The sequence below is a fragment of the Mus musculus genome, chromosome 2 (genome assembly GCF_000001635.26).
Source record: "Mus musculus strain C57BL/6J chromosome 2, GRCm38.p6 C57BL/6J".
Taxonomy (NCBI): Eukaryota; Metazoa; Chordata; class Mammalia; order Rodentia; family Muridae; genus Mus; species Mus musculus.
In genome coordinates, this window is record NC_000068.7 from 88743849 (window position 1) to 88760917 (window position 17069).

Genomic DNA, 17069 nt, shown 5'->3' on the forward strand with positions numbered 1-17069 from the left:
TGACACTGACAAACCCACAACGTGAGGACTCCCCCACGTTCTGACTCAGGAGAGGCGACACCCCAAAATCACCTACAAGAAACGGTCTTGTTGCAAACTGCAGGAGGATTTTTATTCAAGAGCGCTCTCCGGCCCACGGTCATACACCAAGCAGGGGTAGAGGACCCTGGCGCCCTGAGTAGCTGAGTAAGTGGGTACTTAAAGGAAGAAACCACAACTCAAGAAGGTGGGAAGGGAGTTGTTGGAAAATACCAAAAATACCAGTTAAGAGTCACAAGGAAGTACAAAGTTACAAGAGCCATGAGGAATACCTGGTAATTGTGAGGGTTGTTTTTTAAAACAGTTTCTAAGAGCCCCTAACAAAAGCACACTTGCATATGGCAATGGCCAGGGTGACTTTCTTTGAATAAGCACTCTTTGAACCCAGGAAGCAGATGGGTAGAGGAATGTTGATATCTGTTTTATGATTAGCATACCTTTACAAAGGCCACATTCCCAAGCTTGGGCCTTGTCTTAGGCAGGGTTTCTATTCCTGCACAAACATCATGACCAAGAAGCAAATTGGAGAGGGAAGGGTTTATTCAGCTTACACTTCCACATTGCTGTTCATCACCAAGGAAGTCAGGACTGGAACTCAAGCAGGTCAGGAAGCAGGAGCTGATGCAGAGGCCACAGAGGGATGTTCCTTACTGGCTTGCCTCCCCTGGCTTACTCAGCCTGCTCTCTTATAGAACCCAAAACTACCAGCCCAGAGATGGTCCCACCCACAAGGGGCCCTTCCCCCTTGATCACTAATTGAGAAAATGCCTTACAGTTAGATCTCATGAAGGCATTTCCTCAACTGAAGCTCCTTTCTCTGTGATAACTCCAGCTGTGTCAAGTTGACACAAAACTAGCCAGTACAGGCCTAAAGGCCTAGAATTTTGTTTTTACTTTGTTATACTTTCAATACTATTACTGAGGTTATGGAGCACTCATGAAAAGGGACCTAGCATGACTGCCCTCTGAAAGACCCAACAAGCAGCTGGAAGAGTCAGATGTAGATATTTGCACCCAAGAAATGGAAAGAAGCAGCTGATGATCCCTGTTGTTGAATTAGGGAAGGCTTAAAGAAGCAGAGAGAAGGGTGATCCTGTAGGAGGACCAGAAGTCTCAATTAATCAGGACCCCTGAGATCTTTCAAACACTAGACCATCAAATAGGCCGCATACACGACCTAATATGAGGCTCCCAACACACATACAGTAGAGGATTGCAGGTTCTGTGGTAATTCAGAGATGATAAACCTAATCCTCAAGAGACTGGAAGCTTCAGGGAATTTAGAGGTCAAGTGGGGTGGGTGTGGGGTAAGGACATGGGGACATCCACGTGGAGACAGGGGGTGGGGAGGAGTTATGGGGTATGGGATGTGGAACAGTTGAAGGTGGATGGGGGATGAAATGTGGTATGGAAAAAATAATTAATTAAAAAATAATTTAAAATAATTATAATACATATGTGATCTGTATTACACACACACACACACACAAATTACTCACACAACTAAGACTCAGGCAACATTGAAGAGAGGGAGAAAAGACTCAGAACCAGAGAATAGAGGACTTTGCTTTGAGATTGCGTCTCCTTGAAACAATGGAAACTATATCCATATAGTCTCAACAACATGGTTGTGAAACATGAGGTGAATACAAAAAAAAAACAAATGGACATGCCAAATACAGTGTTGTTTGTTTACACATTTACTTATTTATCTATAGAAAAGGTACCATGAATGATGTGATTAGAACTTCTCTATGATAGCTATCTCTGAGAAAATATCCATTTCCTAAAATAGAGTAAAATTGTTGAGGTATACAGACTTTCTAATATTTCCATAACAATATAATAGTAGCTATCATGTCTGTGATGATGAAGGACAAAAATATTTATTTATTAAAATGGAAAAGACTTAATTGATACATCCATATACACAGTCCTCATGGCTGGGGGTCTTATCTTCTTGGGTCTTGAAACTTTTGTTGACTATATACTGCCTTGTTATCTTGCTGTGTTGCTCACATTTATTCTGTAGATAGGATAGGACTGAGAAAAAAGCTTCACCAGCAGAGGCTTCACTTCCCTTCAAACAGTTTGTCTTGGCACCACACCTTCCTCATGGCATTCTTCATGTCTGTATTCCTCAGTGTGTAGATGAGAGGGTTGAACAATGGGGCAATCATGGTGTAAAACAGAGCAAACACCTTGTCGTCCCCAACAGAATCACCCACTGGGACATAGGTAAAGATGAGTGGCAAGAAGAACATGAATACAACGGTGATATGTGAGCCACAGGTAGAAAGAGCTTTGCGGCGGCCCTCTGATGACCTGGTCCTCAGGATGGACAAAATGATTATATAAGAAATGACCAAGGCAAGAAAGGTCAAAATGGACAGAACTCCTGTAGTGGTAATGATTACAATAACCATGAGCCTTGTATCTGTGCAGGCCAGTTTCAGCAGGGGGAATATGTCACAGAAGTAGTGGTCTATTTCATTGGTGCCACAAAAGGGAAGTCTGATAATAATAAATACATGTACAAGTGAGTGTATAAAAGCACCAATAGCTGAGGCTATCACAAGCATGTAACATACCTGTCTGCTCATGGTGATCATGTAGTAAAGGGGTCTGCAAATGGCTACGTACCGATCATAGGCCATGGCAACCAAGATGAATATCTCAGTGGCACCAAAAAAGTGTGCATAAAACATCTGGGCTATGCAGCCATTGTAGGAGATTGTGTTACATTGTACAAATAAGTCTATTATCAATTTAGGGGCCACTGTGGATGTGAAGCAGACATCCATGAAAGACAGGTAAGTGAGAAAATAATACATTGGCTGCTCACTAAGGTGACTGCCCCTAATAGTAATAAGAACAACCAGGTTGCCACAGAGAATTGCAAGATAGCAAAGCAAGAACAACACAGCACACATTTCTTTGACATTCTCATTATGGAAAAGTCCCAGAAAAATAAATTCTGTGAGGTTTCCAAATCCCATCACTTCTGCATGCCTAATTATTTAGATGGAGAAAAGGCTGCATCTGAAACCTTGGTGTTTCAAGTCCTTTTACTTGTTACAACGTCATTTTGATCCAATAAGTTTATAAGTAAGATGCACACAATAGTTGAGAGTATAATAAGTTCCTTCGTGAGAACATATGCACAGAGAGCAACTAAAAATTGATTGTAATGAAAATGGTAAATTACTTTTAGTTGTTGGAGAAATTCTAAAACTTTATACTTATTAGAATTAAGGTAGTTAGTTAATTGAAACACACACACTAAGTTCCAAACTGAGATAAGAGTTCACAAGTTGACAGACAGCATGAAGGGCTTTGTTTTGTTTTGGATGAAAAGACTATTCTAATTCTCAGTCCTTCATAGTGATTAAAATACCCGAATTCTGAAAGTGTGTGTTGGCACTCTACTTCTGTGGACTAAACATGTCACATTATTGAGTATCTTCACAGCAATCTCAGAGATGTCATTGAAACTTACCGTAATTAAAAAGAATAATATATGTGATAAAGTACAACTAGCAAAAGTGTGGAGAAGAGAGTGGTTTCTTGTCCAGTATCCAAAGTGGACTTCCTCCACTTCACCTTATTTCCCAATTCATTTTCCAGTCACTTCTGGAGGCCCCCATTGTTAGCAACAATCACTCAGATTCTGGCATGACTTTGGATGGTAGCTCCTTCGGGGACACAGAATGCATCCAGAGGACTGCCTTCTCTCCACCTGTTTAAACAGCATGTGTCTTTATGTTTTTGTGTGTGTGTGTGTGTGTGTGTGTGTGTATGTGTGTTTTCGAGACAAGGTTTCTCTGTGTAGCCCTGGCTGTCCTGAAACTCACTCTGTAGACCAGGCTGGCCTCAAACTCAGAAATCTGCCTGCCTCTGCCTCCCATGTGCTGGGATTAAAGGCATGCACCACCACTGCCAGGCCAGCATGTACCTTTAAATTGAACCACATGTTCTCACTATACCAGATTCTTTGCATTTGCATCATGAAAAAAACCGTAAAGCATTTCAGTGAAAAGAAAAAAAATTTCCTTCCTTTCTTATTTATTTTCTGTAACTCTAGTAAGTGGTCTAAAATTTGTCACATAGATGCTCAATTCAGACAGTTTTACAAAAGTAACTCAATCAACCTTATTAATGAATGAAAATGTCAGTATAATATACAGAATTAAAACAGTGAAAGACTAATACCCTTTGTACTGTGCAAGTAAATCTTCAAGAAAAGTAAAGTTAACCCAGAAAAAGATTATGAATAGAATCTTATGTATTGATTCATGTTCTACCCATTGATCTCAAGTTAACATTGTCTCTTCTAATTATTCCCCAAAACTCTAAAAGTGTCACGTGAGAAAAGATCCAGTTATAAGTCTAAATTCAGGGGAATGCAAATTAAAAATCAATGTCATATTATTCTCAGTTGTTGGCATTGTGCACATATAAATTAATTTTTAAAGATAAATCATAAAGTAAGAACATTCCTTTCAACCTTGTGAACATTTGAAAAGGGGAAAAGGTTTAAATACTAAATATTAATACTAAATACATAGTAGTATCAAAGCAGAAATAGAATATCATATGTTCATAAAATGTGAAGCAAACACTCCAGGAACCTAACTGAAATCTGTATGACAGTAAGGAAAACCATATGATGCAAGCATAAAGTGAAAGGTTTTAAATAAATGACCAAAATCTAAAGATATCTGTAAAAGTCATGTCTATGAGAAGTTGAGTGCTTATAAGTGAATTTTACAATGTGTGGAATGGCATGGTTACATCTGAGGTATAAAGGAGTTGATCATCAAAGGATATCATAATCTAAGTATATCTCAATTTCCTCACCAGTGAGATTTTCCTTGCTTCTTTAATTAAAAACTCAACCTAATTGTTTTAATATGGCTTCAGAAAACAATACATTATATATTAGGTGGGATTTAGTTCAGTAAATAAGATATTGTAATCTTTATTCAAATTCTGCAGAAACTTGAAGGCCTTGTTCTTTATTATTTAACATGTGATTTTTCTCCTTTACTGATGCAAATTATGTTGCAGAAGGGATTGCCTATGCACTCTAGTCCACAATTGTCACACATCATGTGGATGTAAGTAGATACACTCTTGTCCCATAATGAATGGCCAAAGAAATATTATTAAATAAATAAATAAATAAATAAATAAATAAAAAGCAAGAAACACATTGAATCAGCTCCTATATTTAGAAATATCCCTAATTCTGCATTTGCTATTTGGATGAATAAAACTAAATCCCCTTGTATTTTTTTTAAGTTCTTAATAGAATTGGAATAAAATCTATGATCTCTTAGATGTAAATTTGACTTTGAGTGTCCCACAAAAGTAATGCAAAAGTAGGGGGCAGGGGAGATACTCAACCACATTTTCACAGCCTTAGTTATTTTCTTACATAAGTTATTCACTTCAGGAATAATCTTTGTCAGTTAAATCCTCAGACTCAATCATGAAGTCAGTCCAGAAGAAAGGTTGTTCTGCTCCTGTGCATAGAATGGGCTCTCTCATAATGACTACATGTCATATATAATGCTGAGCTTTGTTTTTCTCGTGTAAAAACTACTATATAATATTTTCTACCACAAGGTATTCATGTCAAATATATCCAAACAGGCAAGTCCTATGTAGGCATATATCAAAAAATGTGTTGTAAGAACTAAAAAGAACTACTCTGTGTGTGTGTGTGTGTGTGTGTGTGTGTGTGTGTGTGTGTGTGTGAAAGTTCATTGTCTTTAATTGGCTTATTTTTTTAAAAGAAAAAAAATTGTGAAAATTTCTGAGGCAAAACCAAGGGACTGTCTAGGGATTTTTTTCTTCAGCAGTTTTAATGTGTCCCAAAATGTGGATTTCTGTAGAAGTTATAACCTACTTTGACAACTACTTTGTAGTAAAAGGCTTGCACTAACAAGAACACAGGGAGCATAGTACATCCTGATGTCATGGATAGAGGGACAGAAAGCAGGGGTCAAATTTACTAAGGAAACACCTATCTAAATCTTGCAAAAAAATAAAAATAAAAAAATAAAATTTCAGCTTTTCATGAGGACTAATCAGACCAAACACTTGCTGAAAATGACAATTTAGTTTCTGTACCCAAAGGATAGGTTTTTTTTTATTACATAATTTCTTCATTTACATTTCAAATGCTATCCTGAAGGTCCTCTATACCCTCCCCAACGCACCCACTCCTGCTTTCCTGCATCCCTGCCATTCCCATGTACTGGGGCATAAATCTTCATAAGACCAAGAGCCTCTCCTCCCAATGATGGACGACTAGGCCATCTTCTGATACATATGAAGCTAGAGATGCAAGCTCTGGTGGTACTGGTTAGTTCATATTGTTGTTCTTCCTATAGGATTGCAGACCCCTTCAGCTCCTTGGGTACTTTCTCTAGCTCCTCCATTGCAGGTCCTATGTTCTATCCAATAGACAACTGTGAACATCCACTTCTGTATTTGCCAGGCATTGGCCTAGCCTCATAAGAGACAGCTATATCAGGGTCCTGTCAGCAAACTCTTGCTGGCATATGCAATAGTGTCTGGGTTTGGTGGTTGTTTATGGGATGGGGTAGTCTCTGGATGGTCATTCCTTCCATCTCAGCTCACAACTTTTAAGAAAGTGTACATTATACATCTAACAAATTTCTAAATAAACAAAAATATCCTTTTGGATATCCTTTTGGGATATTTTTGTTTATTTAGAAATTTGTTAGATGTGTATTTTATTCTAGTTATAAATATTTGATTTTATCATCACTTTTCTATCTTAAGTAACTAAGCCTGTATCATCATTTCCCTTCACATTCTATTCCACCTTTCTCATACTAAAATTTACAATTAAGATTTCAATGATGTTTTTCTGGGACCAATTTTCGTTGGAAAACATTCTCTAAAATTTTCTGTAAAACTTTCTCCCAAACTCTAAAAATAAGTTAGGGTACAAATGTAATGAATTTAAGGCTTTCAAAAACAGTTATCAAGCTGCTATATTTTCAGAATACATAGTTCATGAAAAGTCTGGTTTGGCTGGAAAGAATGAAAATAAGATTAGATTATCTTATGATTTTTATTTAGTGTCAAATATTTCTTAAAAGGAAAGTAAAATAACAAAGCTTACCTTTCAATATTGATCAATTCCTATCTATCTGTGACAATAAACTTTAAAAAATCATCCTAATACAAAATAACAAGTAGATATTTCAAAAGGTGAAAATTAAATCAAATAAGCAGGATGGATGCTCTGTGCACTTGTCGAATTGTAGTTAGAAGAAATGGTGTCTTTAGCACTTAATATGTGAGTACTGAAAATGGAAACAAAAATCTTATCAGATTCATGTGAAAAGTGGGAGATGCATCCTGACCTGTTGCCCTTTTCTTTCTTCTTTCTCTGTGATAGTGAAGCTTCAAGTCCAGTCCTGAAGGGTTCAACGTGTCTAGTGCGGCTGCAGTTCAGAAGAAGAGAATTTAAAGGCAATGGATGAAATCCCACTTGACACTCCCCAAGGACATTCTGGGAAAAATATGTACTCATGTTTATTTTAATTACCCATATTTAGCTATTCATATGTACTTTCAAAAATATTTTAATTTATTTAGGTATATGAAACAGCATACTACAAGATTTATGTTAAGGGGAAAAAATAAGCTAAACTATTTACCACTGTCTCCACAGGAATTGAATCTTTATATAATAACTATATCTTTATGGTATTCCTAACTATAAAGGCTATTAATAATTAATCTACTATTAATTAACCTACTGATAATAAACAAATTTGTCTTTTTCATAATATAATTAAGCTCAAACTTAAATGCATCCATTTCAATTTCCTTTAAGATATATGTCTTACAATGTCATTCTAAGTTCCAAATTATGTTATCTGGTTTAAAACATCTATTTTTTTCAGATCATATGACCTTCATTCATGTGATATCTTTTACTTCATTTTGTTTAATAGTATTGACTACTTGATCTTTTTTCTCTTCAGTTATTTCTCTTATTTTTTGAGATTATAATGACACCACTCCTCACTTTTGATTTTCTCTAACTAAACACTCCCATAAATACATTCTTGTTTTATTTCCAATTCATGGTTTCTTTTTTATTAACTCTTGTTAAATACATTGTATGTGTATATATATGTATGTATATGTGTCTATGTGTATGCATATACATACACTTATGCTTATATATATATACATATGCTTATGAATATGTGTATGTTGTATATTTTATATTGTATGATGTATAATTTATACACATGTGTATAATATAGATGTGAATGTACATATATAGGATAGATAAATATATTTACAAATATATATATGTATATATATATATACACACACACACAAATACATATAATATATGAATATAACCTGCTCAGAATGTATACAGTTAGTTGTATTTATGTATCCAGGCTGATGATTTGTTATGAGATAACTAGTCAATAATAGTCTTCCTTGGAGTAGACTATTTTTCTCAATTCTAGCACTCCTTAGTTTTCTGTATTTTTAACAAACATTATATTGAATTTTCCATGGTCTTTAGAAAATTGTTTAAATTGTATGTTAGGAAAAATAAAAGTTGTAATTTTGAACAGCCATGTTAATATGAATTTGTGGTTTGGATATTACAAGGAATTTTTTTCTTAATGTATATATTTTGATTTATTTAATGGCATGGCATTTACTGTTTCAAAAGAGGTATCAGAAAGAAATTTGAGGAGACTGGACAAAGGGTAACACATAAAATCAAAACCTGGCCTCTGCTAAAATATTTCACCATTAAAACTATGTGAAACTGGCATAAAATAAATCTATGTTGCTGACCTTTACAAAATTATTACTTTTTTGTAGGCATAATGGGAAAATAATATGACACCCTCCCATATGTTACAGTAAGTGACATCTCCTAAGAATCTTAAAAGGATTATTGCATGGGTCCTGTTGATATGAAGTCAAACAATCCTCTGAGTGTAGAATAAGGATGATTATAGGAAAGACATAAAGAAGACTCAGAGGCAAAAGTTAGAAGTCAAGAGGGCTGCAGGTCTATACCACGCCAGCTACTAATGCATTTCTCAAAGCTTTTTATATATTTTTCAGTATTGTTAGAAACGAAGTCACAAGCTAGCAGAGACAATAGCTGAAGTATATAGGATATTTGTACCCACCTGAGTCCTGTTCATTCCAACGAGATTAATAGAATGTTCATTCCCTTGCCTTGAGCTTCAGGTGTAGCTCCTCTTATTGTTCCAAGCATCAGACACCAGGAAGTCTTTGAGCAGACCTAGACCTACCTTGAATCTGCCTGGCAGTCAGGACCTCACAGAAGCAGGCAAAAATGGCTCCCTATAAATTATTCTGATGACTTTCCAAGGGTCCTTAAGTACCATGAGGCTTAGAGGATAAGAATTTATTTTCTCAGTTTCAAAGGCTAAAGTCAGAGATCACACTACCAGTGGGATAGGTTCAGGCTGAGAACTCTGAAGAGAATCTGTGGCATGCAAATTCTAGATTCTGAGAGTTTATTGGCCTATGTGTATGTTCTCTCATTTGTAAAAACATCACTTCAATCAGTTGTCATTTGCACGCAACATTCCTCTGAGTGTGCCTATGTCTATTTCTTAATTTCACACAATTGACTACTTTAGCATTAGTATCTCTATTTATAAATAAAGTCACAGCATGTGGTAGAGGAGTAAGGATTCATCCTATTATTTTCTAGGGGCAATCAAGGGAAACAGTCATAGCCAATCTAAAGTCCTGTCTGAGTGTGTTGTATCAATTTCTGTTCTCTAGCCTTGCATTCTGACAACCTCTCTATAAACTTTCATAACTCACTCTGATACTGAAATTCTATTAAGTTCCTTCCTGTACTAATTAGCTATCTCTCCTAAGGTTTCATGCTATGGCTTATGCCTACGTAAGGTTAAGTCTGTACTTTCCTACACAAGAATGCATTGCTGTTGGAAGCAATAAATGGGATAGTAATATACCTATGTAGAAAGTAAACACTCCTACACTACTGAATGACAGCCACTTTGCAGAGCCAACTACATTGTATAGATGTGAAAAATATATTTCTCTTTCAAAGAAGAGGAAGATATTTTTGACAGTCCAGGGAATATGAAATAGTTTCAGGTCTAAGTCATCATTTCCCCTCACCAGTGTTTTCATTTCACTACTCAGATTTCTATCCTCTCCCCTGTTAAAGTGTTTACTTCAACCACTATACTTACATAAATTGCACATTCAGTCTTATTTCCATTTTTATTATAAAATACTGCAAATGATTTCATGTAGGGTCGCAGTCTATGGGAGATGTGTGACAGCAAACATGGGGGTGCTATGTTCACCATTTGTCCCTAAGTAATATGAGACAAAGAAGATACATATTGGGCTGAAGAGATGACTCAGTGTTTAAAAGCTCATGTTGGTTTTGCAGAAGACCCAGATATATTTCTCAGCATCCACACTGGTATTCAAAACCATTTACAACTCCAATATCAGGTATCCAGTTTTCTCTTCTGATGTCTGTGTGGATACCAGGCACATACATAGTACACAGATAATCATAACACTCAAATAATAAAGTAAAAATAAATAACAAATATGGATATACATTCATTGTGCATTATCTTCCTTGTTATATAAAGGAAACTGGACCAAGAATGATTCTGTCAACAAGATTTTAAAACTAAAAATGCTGCAACAAAAGAGTCAATCTGTAGGTATTGCATGAGGACAACGTGGTCAAGATTGAGACTGAAACTCAAAGAATGTAAAATGAAGAGATATATAATACTCTTATCATTATAGTTCATTGTAGATTTTACAGATTTCTAACACACACAAACACACAAATATGATTGTTATTTTGGGCTAAAGTAAACCTAAGGTTGAATTATGTCTTAATGGTAGATCCTATGACTAGCATGAGTGATGACCTATGTTTAATCTCAGGTACACTGGAAAAACAAAAGTTCAAGTAATAGGAAAAGGAAATGAAGAAATTGTGTGGTTTCTCATACAGCAAAAGTAGTATAAATTTTGTTATCCAATTTACTAGTTTATGAAAATAATAAAAGGTCTCAAGTGGGAGTGGGGGGGAGAAACAGAGTGGGGGGGAAGGGTCTGGGGGACTTTTGGGATAGCATTTGAAATATAAATGAAGAAAATACCTAATAAAAAAGAATGAAAAATAATTAATTAAAATATGTATGTATATGTATATACATACATTAATGGAATAACATTTAGTAAAAAAATGAGGTCGTGTATAAGACCTCTTTTTAGGTCTAATTAGACATCAGTAAGATACAGATTGGAGGGTTTTGACAGAAGAAAGGGAAGGGAGAATGTAGAGCTTATATTAAAATGACAAAAATAAATCAATTAGAAGAATAAGTAACTAGGCGAGGTAAACCTGATCAGGCTTTGAATACAAGATGTGATTATACAGATATACAGTTATCTGGAAAAGTCAACAAGAAGTCAACAGGAAGAAGGTCAGAAAATACAATCACAACCAAAAGTGGTGTTAGGAACGTAAGGATAGAGTCAGAAACACAGTATTAGATATGAATAAAGAACAAGGGATGTCATACCAAATATTTATATAAGTATTTCATGCTTAATCCTACTACATAAAACCAACTCAACCAAAGTATGTTTTACATTGTCTCTTTATTGTATGAACTTATAGTCCCCATTCCCTAAGAAACTGTTATATTAACCTAATAAAAATAACATTTTATTGATATCTAATTTAATGCTAAATATGAAAAAAATCGGAGACCTCATTTACTTTTTATCATCTGACACGATTTTCTTTCTCCACAACTTCTTCATAGCATTTTTCACCTCTGCATTCCTCAGTGTGTAAATCAGAGGATTGAGCAGAGGTGTTCCAATTGAATAAAATATAGATATCATCTTGTCCATAGGAAATGTTGTTGCAGGGCGTGTATATATAAAGATGCAAGGTCCAAAGAAAAGGATGACCACAATAATGTGGGATATACAGGTAGATAGGGCTTTCCTCCTCCCTTCAGCACTGTGATTTCTTAGGGAATGAAGAATAATGACATAGGAGAACATTAGCACAAGGAAACTCACTGTGCAAATGGCTCCACTGTTGGACACCAGAAGCAGGTTGATCAAATATGTGTCTGAACAGGCAAGTTTCAATAATGGCTGCAAGTCACAGAAATAGTGATCAATCACATTGGGGCCACAGAAGGGCAAACTCAAGGCTAGGAATATCTGAACTAAAGAATGCACGCAGGATCCCATCCAGGCTATGGCCACCAACACCCCACATACCCGGCGGCTCATGATGGTCATGTAGTGCAGGGGTTTACAGATGGCCACATATCGGTCCACAGCCATGAGGATAAGGATAAAGATCTCCAGACAGCCAAAGAAGTGAAATGTAAAGATTTGGATTATGCACTCAGTGAAAGAGATAGAGGCCTCCTTCTGTAAGGAATCCACAATTGTTCTAGGAGCTACAGTTGTAGAGAAGCAGGTGTCAGACAAGGATAAGTAGAACAGGAAGAAATACATGGGACTCCCAAGAGCCTGGCTTGTCTTGACAGTAACAATGATAAGCAAGTTGCCCAGTAAGGTCCCCATGTAAAAGAGCAGGAAAATGGCAAACACTATGTTCTTCCTGCTGGGGTCCTGTGTCAAGCCAAGAAGAATAACCTCTGTCACATTGATATTCAGCTGCATGGTTCATGAATGAGAAGGAAACCAAATGAAACGTGTCACCTGCAAAAGATAAAGGAATTAGTTTTACCACATGGAGTGATGGATTATTTTAAGCAAAGATTGGGGAGCAGGGCAGGTGGAGGGTATACCGGGCTTTGGGGATAGCATTTGAAATGGAAACGAAGAAAATATCTAATAAAAAAGGAGAAAAAATATTCCACCTATTGATTATTGAACTGTTTACCCACTCTCTGTCTGCAGTTTCAAGAAACCCAATAAAATTGACAACTTCTCCACAAAACTCTCATGACAAACTTGCTGAATTTAGTATGATTCTGATTAGATTTGCAGTTCAACTAATGTAAAATGAAATATATACTTTTCTTTATAATTCACATTGTTCCACAGTTAAAAAAAATCCTGGTGGCAATAATTTAGGTAATATTTTTTTCTCTATTGAGAATAATCTTACTATGCTTGGCAATGATGAGGTGAAATTACCTAGCCCTCACATTTTATAAAATTCCTATTTCCATTTATGTTACATATTTATTACCAACATTTATAATACTTACTATACTTATTTTTAGGTGTTGTTCCTTGAAAGAAGAACAAGAAATGCCAGTAAGCTGCACAAAATCTGGTAGTGCTTTCAAACAATCTTCATGGTATTTTGTAAATGTTATGTATAAACAGAAAAGAATGTTCCTTTTCAATAACTACTAAATATCTCAACATAAAGTTTTCTTCTATTTCTTAACCTCATACCTTAGGCTATTTATACTCACTGAAATTGCACTCAAATAGTAAGGTATCTATATGTACATGTATATATATATATATATATATATATATATATATATATATATATGATATTTTTATCAAATATTACATAATTTTAATCATTTTATTGATTATATTACCTCTGGTAACTTTTACCATTAATCTATATACTGTGAATGTTTACAATGAGTTTAATTTTTCATTAATTGAATACAACTTATTTAAGGAAAATTTCTGTACACAGACAGTTGAAAATCTACCATCTCCTTTCTTTATTGCTCTCTAACATAAATGCAGTGTCTGTTGAGATATGGATGTTTCTTGACTGTTTCAATTGCAATTTTTATATTGCACTTTGAATGAAATGATCATTATCTATTACTGCTAATGTCATTCATATTTAGATTTATTTCCATAATTATTTTGTTGTAGACTTTTATATATCATGGGCAGTATATGGCAATTACATTCATAATTTAGAAAGCTAAGAAAAAATTCCAAACTGAAGTAAAAGTAAAACTGATATCCATCAAAGTATCCTAATAAGTTTTCTAAATCTTTCAGAATGAAAGACCCCATGCTCTGTACAGCATCATATAACATGAGATGTTGACATCTACATGACTACCTTGACAATACAAGCTGAGATTTTAATCCTTGGTTCTTGAGGCATGCAAAAAGAATATTAACTAAGTTGTATTCTCCTTTGACTGTTGTATGAGTTTTTTGTTAGTTTGGTTTGGGATTTTTTTTTTATTGTTTGTATTGTTTTGGTTTGTTTTTTGTTTTTTAATAGCTCTTTTTTTTCTTTGTATGTGAACCATTGCTGTCCCCATACCTCTCTAATGGTAGCAATAAGTACAATCCATCAGGTTTTCATCAGACATTACAATATACCTCAATGTCCTTAAGACAAATAGCACCAAAATGCAATATATCTTGAAAAATTCACTGTACTTACCCCAACTTTTCAAACAAGATGGATAAAATTTCAGTTGGTTATGCTTGTCAAAATAATAGTGACTACATGCTATGTATGTGCTGTAGGTGATGGAGGAGATCTGAATAATAGTAAACATGAAAAGGCAGAGAATAGAGGGTGTTGAAAATGAATATCTGATGTTTCCTTCCATGGCTCTACATTGATTTAAAGAGCTCCTGCTGGAAATAATCTGCTTCTCCAGCAGGCTATCTTAAAGAATCACCAGTGCTGAACTTAATGATATGAGATTTGTGTCTTTCAGAAACTCATACACTAAACTTGACTTCTATCCATAGCTTACCATGAATTATAACCAGCTGTTCCAATTCCTTTAGCCTATAAGAGCTTAAATTAAAGCATTCCATAATAAATCCTCTTCAATTCTCTCCAACTATGACTTAATTTCATGATTCATACCATATCAACCAAAGAAACACTGGAAAATAACCTGGGCAGAGAAACAGAAACTTACACTATTCAATACCCTTAAGGTCTATGTTCCTAAATAGTTCCCACAATTGTGAAAAAATTACTATGTAGTCATTCTTTCTCAGGGCTTAAAGTTGATAACATGATACCTAATTTCTGTAAGGAAATAGCGAATTAGTGAGACATTAGAAACACTGCCATACATGTTATTTTTTCCTTCGACTTCATTACATATATTTTAAGCATCACCAGTGACATAGTTGGTCTGAACTTTATCTGAAAAGAAGTTAGTCAAGTTCTTAAAGTACATTTTGGGTATATGCCCACCAAATGTGAAAGCTTTGGGATTTCATTTCAGAAACATGTGGAAAATAATCATCTTATACTTTAGTATACACAATTCCACAAGTACTGCACTTGCTCATCACAAAGCAGATACTTCTGAGAAGTTTTGTCAACACTATTATTCCCTAATATCCTTTCCTCTAAATTTTAGTTATGCATAATGTATTTTAAATTTTGGGTGTACATAGATAGTTTTTGCTCAGCCTAATCTCATTTGACCACTTTACATGAAAATATATGGGGAATGTTTTCATAGTTTAATACCTTATGAAATAATAACAAATAATAGTATATCAGATTCACCCATTTCTTCCCATATACTATTGATGCCCTTTTATATACTTATTTCACTTTATCAGCACATATTGTATATGCTAATAAATTTATTGATAACTTTATTGATAGAAACAAATTCTGCATTAGAATTTTCTTCCACAACATACTGTCATTAACTCTTTAAAGAAAAAGGCCAATCATCATTTAATATCTCTATATAAATTGTCATCAGTTTTACCGAGTGTTATTAAGTAAAAAACATTTTACTCAAAGCAGTAGAAGTATGTTCTGACACTCCATACTAATTTCTTATAAGGAATTCACCAATTTTAGACAATTGCTTCTTTCCAAAGATAGTATTTTATATTTATCATAAGGGTACATCTTTAAAAGTATACTGGCTTATTAAATTTAATGCTTCTCCTCCCAGGGCTAGTAGAGTATCCCAATCATATTTTCATACAATGTATAGAAACATAGTAAAATATACATATTTACCAAATCTGTATTAGTGTATCTCTGAATTCAGAAATGCAGAAATAATATTTCTTACCTGTTAGAGGACTAGCTATATAAGCTTCATCAGTCCAATACCTTTCGGTAGCAGCTTTCCAATAGGACGTTGAAAGAAAAATATTATTTCTGCCCTCTAGAGGGAATAGGCTAGCAAATAATGGTACAAGACATTGACATTGTGGGCAGCTTTGTCACCCAAAGTTTCCCTTCTTCAGCTAATCAGAAACATTTCAGGGGCTATAATGCATCTAATTTGCACTGTCTGATTAGACAATTATAACAATATTACAATATTAAATTAATCATCCTTGATTTCAGTAACAAGATACAGAGGTGTTGTCAGTTTTACCAAAGTTGCCAGAAGAGAAAAAAACAGAAATGCAGGAATGGATAGTGAAGCTGACACTAGTAAGCAAGAAAGAAGAGATAACATATAATTAGGAAAAAAGAATTTGGATCATGGATCTCTGCTTTAATTAAGAATTGGTCTGCCAAAGCTGTGGAATAGAGCACAGGAGGGAGGAACATATTATATTACCTACAGTGAACTTACAAGGTATTTATAAACACTAATTGAGAGAGAAGATCTGAATGATGATACGAGATGTCTGTAATGAAGCCTATAGACGATACCTTTCAAGATCTCAAAATTGATTAATTTCTTTTAGAATTAATATGAATATAGAATTCTGAATTTGAAAGTAGAAAAAAAAAGTCTTTCCATTTGTTTTAATAACTCATGTCACTGGGAACAGATAATCCTTTCCTTTTTCAAAAATATTTAGTATTATAGATAAAAGAGCAAAAAGACTTAGAAACTTGAGATGGATTGAGTCAGAACTTAGGAGAGGAAAAAAAATGAGTAGGCTATCTACAGATGCCCCTAACTTCATGTAGGATGAATAAGTGGAGAAAATTAGTCTTTCTAAGTTAT

At 34.7% G+C, this 17069-nt stretch overlaps 2 protein-coding genes across 3 annotated transcripts; both read right to left on the reverse strand.

Annotated features, from left to right (window-relative positions):
- Window positions 1-2111: 2111 nt before the first annotated feature.
- Olfr1198 (olfactory receptor 1198) lies at window positions 2112-3038 on the reverse strand. The gene has a single exon (NM_207567.1). The coding sequence runs from the start codon at window positions 3036-3038 to the stop codon at window positions 2112-2114; it is 927 nt and encodes a 308-aa protein (NP_997450.1).
- An 8854-nt stretch (window positions 3039-11892) lies between these two features.
- Olfr1199 (olfactory receptor 1199) lies at window positions 11893-16637 on the reverse strand. 2 transcript variants are annotated; one of them, NM_146458.2, is made up of 2 exons: window positions 16173-16637; window positions 11893-12864 (listed from the first exon to the last, which is right to left on the reverse strand). In NM_146458.2, the coding sequence occupies exon 2, from the start codon at window positions 12823-12825 to the stop codon at window positions 11893-11895; it is 933 nt and encodes a 310-aa protein (NP_666669.1). In that variant the 5' UTR covers window positions 12826-12864; window positions 16173-16637. The 2 variants fall into 2 exon arrangements, with proteins under 2 accessions (NP_666669.1, NP_001355141.1); NM_001368212.1 differs by lacking the exon at window positions 16173-16637 and adding an exon at window positions 16118-16148.
- Window positions 16638-17069: the final 432 nt, after the last annotated feature.